The sequence below is a fragment of the Impatiens glandulifera genome, chromosome 1 (genome assembly GCF_907164915.1).
Source record: "Impatiens glandulifera chromosome 1, dImpGla2.1, whole genome shotgun sequence".
In the NCBI taxonomy this organism is placed as follows: domain Eukaryota; kingdom Viridiplantae; phylum Streptophyta; class Magnoliopsida; order Ericales; family Balsaminaceae; genus Impatiens; species Impatiens glandulifera.
Window position 1 is genome coordinate 71,361,072 of NC_061862.1, and position 4,090 is coordinate 71,365,161.

General features: G+C 36.1%; 1 protein-coding gene across 1 annotated transcript; it reads right to left on the bottom strand.

The window, feature by feature from the left end:
* Window positions 1–265: 265 nt before the first annotated feature.
* Window positions 266–2,263, bottom strand: LOC124921456 (butanoate--CoA ligase AAE1-like). Its single transcript, XM_047462122.1, has 2 exons — window positions 1,921–2,263; window positions 266–1,801 (listed from the first exon to the last, which is right to left on the bottom strand). The coding sequence occupies exons 1-2, from the start codon at window positions 2,236–2,238 to the stop codon at window positions 374–376; spliced, it is 1,746 nt and encodes a 581-aa protein (XP_047318078.1). The 5' UTR covers window positions 2,239–2,263; the 3' UTR covers window positions 266–373.
* Between the last annotated feature and the right edge of the window lie 1,827 nt (window positions 2,264–4,090).

Below are 4,090 nucleotides of genomic sequence, written 5' to 3' on the forward strand. Positions count from 1 at the left end.
ACAATAAAAAAAAAAAAATAACAACCTTCATAATTCTGAGTTATTTTTTAAACTACCCTGGCCATAATTTAATAAATCATTGATTTTGAATCTATTTCACATTCATATAGCATAAGACACCATTTTAATTTACTTATTTTATAATATCATGTTTTTAAAATCCGGTTCGGTCGCAACATAATTTGTAAAAAAAGAAATTGGGTTATGACCGAAACTATTCTCATAATCTTGTTTTTTTATATAAAAATCAAATATCCTGTTGAAATTAGACAATACAACAGTTTTTCCGTTCAAAATAAGTAATTCAAACAACAATTTATTATTCTTATTTTATAAGTCTATTATGATATAAAGATGATGATTAACCCAATAACTAAAATAGGCTTCCCATGGATTTGGCCTTGTCCCTAAGCAAAAACTTCTGAACCTTCCCGGTCGAAGTTGTCGGCAAATCTTGAAACAGCACCGTTCGTGGAGCCATATAATGCGGCAATCGATCTCTACAAAACCTAATCATCTCATCCTCTTTCACCTCAAACCCATCATTCAACTTCACGAACGCACACACCGTCTGCCCCCAGTGATTATCCGGTCTCCCAACCACCGCGGCCTCCACAACCGCCGGATGACAATACAGCACTCTCTCCACCTCCACACTGCTAACGTTCTCTCCACCCGAAATTATAATATCCTTGGACCGATCCTTAACTTCTAAATACCTGTCTGGATGCATCACTCCCAGATCGCCTGTTCTGAACCACCCACCTCTGAATGCCGCCTCTGTAGCCTCGGGATCTTTCAGGTATCCACTCATAACCGTATTCCCTCTAAACATGATCTCCCCGACAGTCTTCCCGTCGTTCGGGACACTCTCTAGAGTTTCCGGGTCCTTCACGTCGACTTCCTCAAGACCCAGATGGGGGATTCCCTGTCGAGCCCTCATCTTCAGACGATCGTCCGACGATAAACGATCCCATTCGGGTTTCCATACTGACGAGGTTCCAGGGCCGTAGGTTTCTGTTAATCCGTACATATGAGAGACACGAAAACCCATCTCCTCCATCTTGAGAAAGATTTGCGGCGGGGGAGGAGAGGCTCCGGTCATGACTTCGACCACGTGAGGAAGTGGGTCTCTCTCTGTTGGCGAAGAATTGACGATCATGTTGAGAACGGTCGGGGCGCCGGCCAAATGGGTGACTTTATGGCGAGATACGTTCTCGAATATATTCTTAGCCGAGACCTTTCTCAGGCAAACGTTGGTACCGCCAAGAGCCGCCACGCCCCAAACCAGGCACCATCCGTTGGCATGAAACATGGGGACGGTCCATAGATAAACAGGTGGTTTGGCCATTTCGTGAAGGAATAAGTTGGAAAGGGTGTTGAGATATGCGCCTCTATGACTGTAGACGACTCCTTTGGGACGGGAAGACGTGCCGGATGTGTAGTTTACGCTGATCGGATCGAATTCGGATTTTGGACGTTTTATGTCGAATTCGGTTCTTCCGTTTGCTATGAATCTCTCGTAGTCGTGGAATTTTGAAGAACAGGGGACGATTCCATCGGTAATCACAACTAGGATGGGCGGCTCGATTCCTTCGTCTGTGAGATGGTCTGATGCAGCAATGGCCAGGTCGAGTAATTCATAGTCCACGAAGAGGATCTTACTTTCTGAATGTTTGAGTAGAACGGAGATCATGGAGGAGTTATGGCGAGTGTTTAATGTGCATAAGACGGCTCCAGCCATTGGCACTGCAAAATGTAGTTCATGCATTGCTGGAATATTGGGGGCTAGAGTGGCCACCTAATTAAATCAAATCAACCATATAATATATAATAGATTATAAGATCTAGAAAATACAAATCAATCATTAATTCAACAATCATCAATTTATTCATCTCAAATCGATCGAGTAAACTTACTACATCTCCTGTTGAAATTCCAAGATCTGCAAGGGCGGAAGCGAGCCTGACGCAGCGATCCCGAGTCTGGCGCCATGTGAAGTGGAGAGGACCGTAGACGACGGATGTCCTGTCACCGAAAACCCTGGATGCCCGTTCCAGAAAGCTTATAGGAGAGAGAGGGACGTGATTTGCAGTTTCCAGTAGAATTGGATGATTCTCTGGAGATTTCGAGAAGCTGACAGAGAAACTTAGTCTCCGTATCTGCGTCATGCCGGCCGCCGGTAGAATTCTATTCACGGCCGGCCGCCGGTAAGAATGGACTACTGCCTCAGACATAATACTCCTTTCTTTTCTTTTCTTTTCCGATTCAAACTCAACACCTAAAATGTAAATTATAAACAATTTAAATACAACTTTTCTCACCCTTCTCTTTAGTTTAAAATTTTATATTTTCTTTCCTAATTACTATTTATTATTATTTTTTTTCTTTTTTTTTGTCTCGCATGCTCCTAATTCTATTAAATAATTTTTTTTTTTATAATTAAAAACAAATATAGAGATATAAAATAAAAAATTTATATTTATATTTATGTGTATCTACTTATCAATGTTTGTTTATATTTGTTTAAAGAGTATTCATAATAAAATTATGAGAAATGATTAGGTAAGGGAATTTGATGAGGGAATGACTTAGCATAATCTTATTCGCTGAAAAAATCAAATAATTTCTCTCTTTTCTCTCTTTCCTCCCACTTTTACATTTTCCAACAAACAATGAAGGTGATGCCAAGTCATTCCCTCACCAAATTTCTTTTCTCTATCACTCCTCTAAAATTATATATATATATATATATATATATAATAATTAATTTTAGTCATATTATATTTTATAAAAATCTATCTCAAATTAAAAATATAAATTATTAATAATAAATAATGTTCAAAACATAATAACCCAAATTTTTACTCACCTCTAAGCTTAACCAAAATTTCATGCAACTTGAAGAGATTATAAATAAAATATAATTTATAATAAAAATAAAATAATTTAATAACAAAGAATTTTTAAAACATAATAAATCAAATATATTTTTTTGTGTGCATTTACACTAATATTTTTATAATTATAATTTGGCAAAAATATAAATCTATATTTATTAAATATTATATTTATATATATTGGTAATTAAATGAAAGAGACTAAAATAATTAAGGAGAGAGAGGTAATAAATAATAAAAATAAAAATAAATTAGTCTAGACGCTTCAACGACCGACAAAACGTCAATAGAGAGTTCATTTAAACAAAACGAGAGGCCGGAGAAATGTGCTCGACGCCGACAACCTTTCAGAAGCACTATCTTCTCCATTTCTCAACCTTATCCCTCCCTTTTCCATCAACGTGCACGTTTCTCCGTCACCTTCAATTCTCCTAAGATCAAAAGTCAAAACATTCCCTAGAACTAGGCTACGGAGGACAAAATAGAATTCAAATGATAAGATTTAAGAAGACAAATTATATGAATTCGACTTCAATAAATACTCCATAAGTGTTCTTCTTCCAATCCATCGAACTGAATCCAAATATTACATTCTATTCAAATATTTTTATATGAACTCTGGCGACTGGTTTTTTAAGAAACTGCTCCGACGTTAAAAGCTTTGATTTAAGGCTTGGGAAAACTTCCTACAGATCATTGGAATGTTCTCCAATCATTAGTAAGCTTCTAGACCTACTGTAATTTAAATTGTGATTCAAAAATTAGATTTTTCCAAGTTCGATCGGGTTAATCTTATTTATGACTATATTCTATTCTTTTATAGTCGAAATCCATCCTTGGATGATGTCCAACTTTATGTTGAAAGAGATTTCATTAATTCAACCTCAATAATAAAAAAACAAATTTAATTTGAAAATCTGAACATTTTGAATTTCGTGTTCTTGAGCTTTTAAGTTTGAATTTTGATTAAAATAGTTACCTAACATGTTTGTAAACATGTTAGGATGATTTTCAAATGATATTACATACATCCCGATCATGTTTGATCGATTTGAAATTTTTGATATAAAAACTTAAAATTTTAGTTTTAAAGTCTTTTACGAAGCTCACTTGATGTTCTTATTTTGGTCGTGTTTGATTGTAACATCATTTTGAAGTTGTTGGAACAAGAATTAGGCCATGAGATGAC

What these genes read in the sequence shown, in the direction of transcription:
- LOC124921456 (XM_047462122.1), bottom strand. Translation starts at nt 2,238, where the DNA reads ATGTCTGAGGCAGTAGTCCATTCTTACCGGCGGCCGGCCGTGAATAGA. An exon ending in GAATTTCAACAGGAGATGTA is followed by an intron (nt 1,802 to 1,920) that starts GTAAGTTTACTC and finishes TGATTTAATTAG; the next exon opens with GTGGCCACTCTAGCCCCCAA.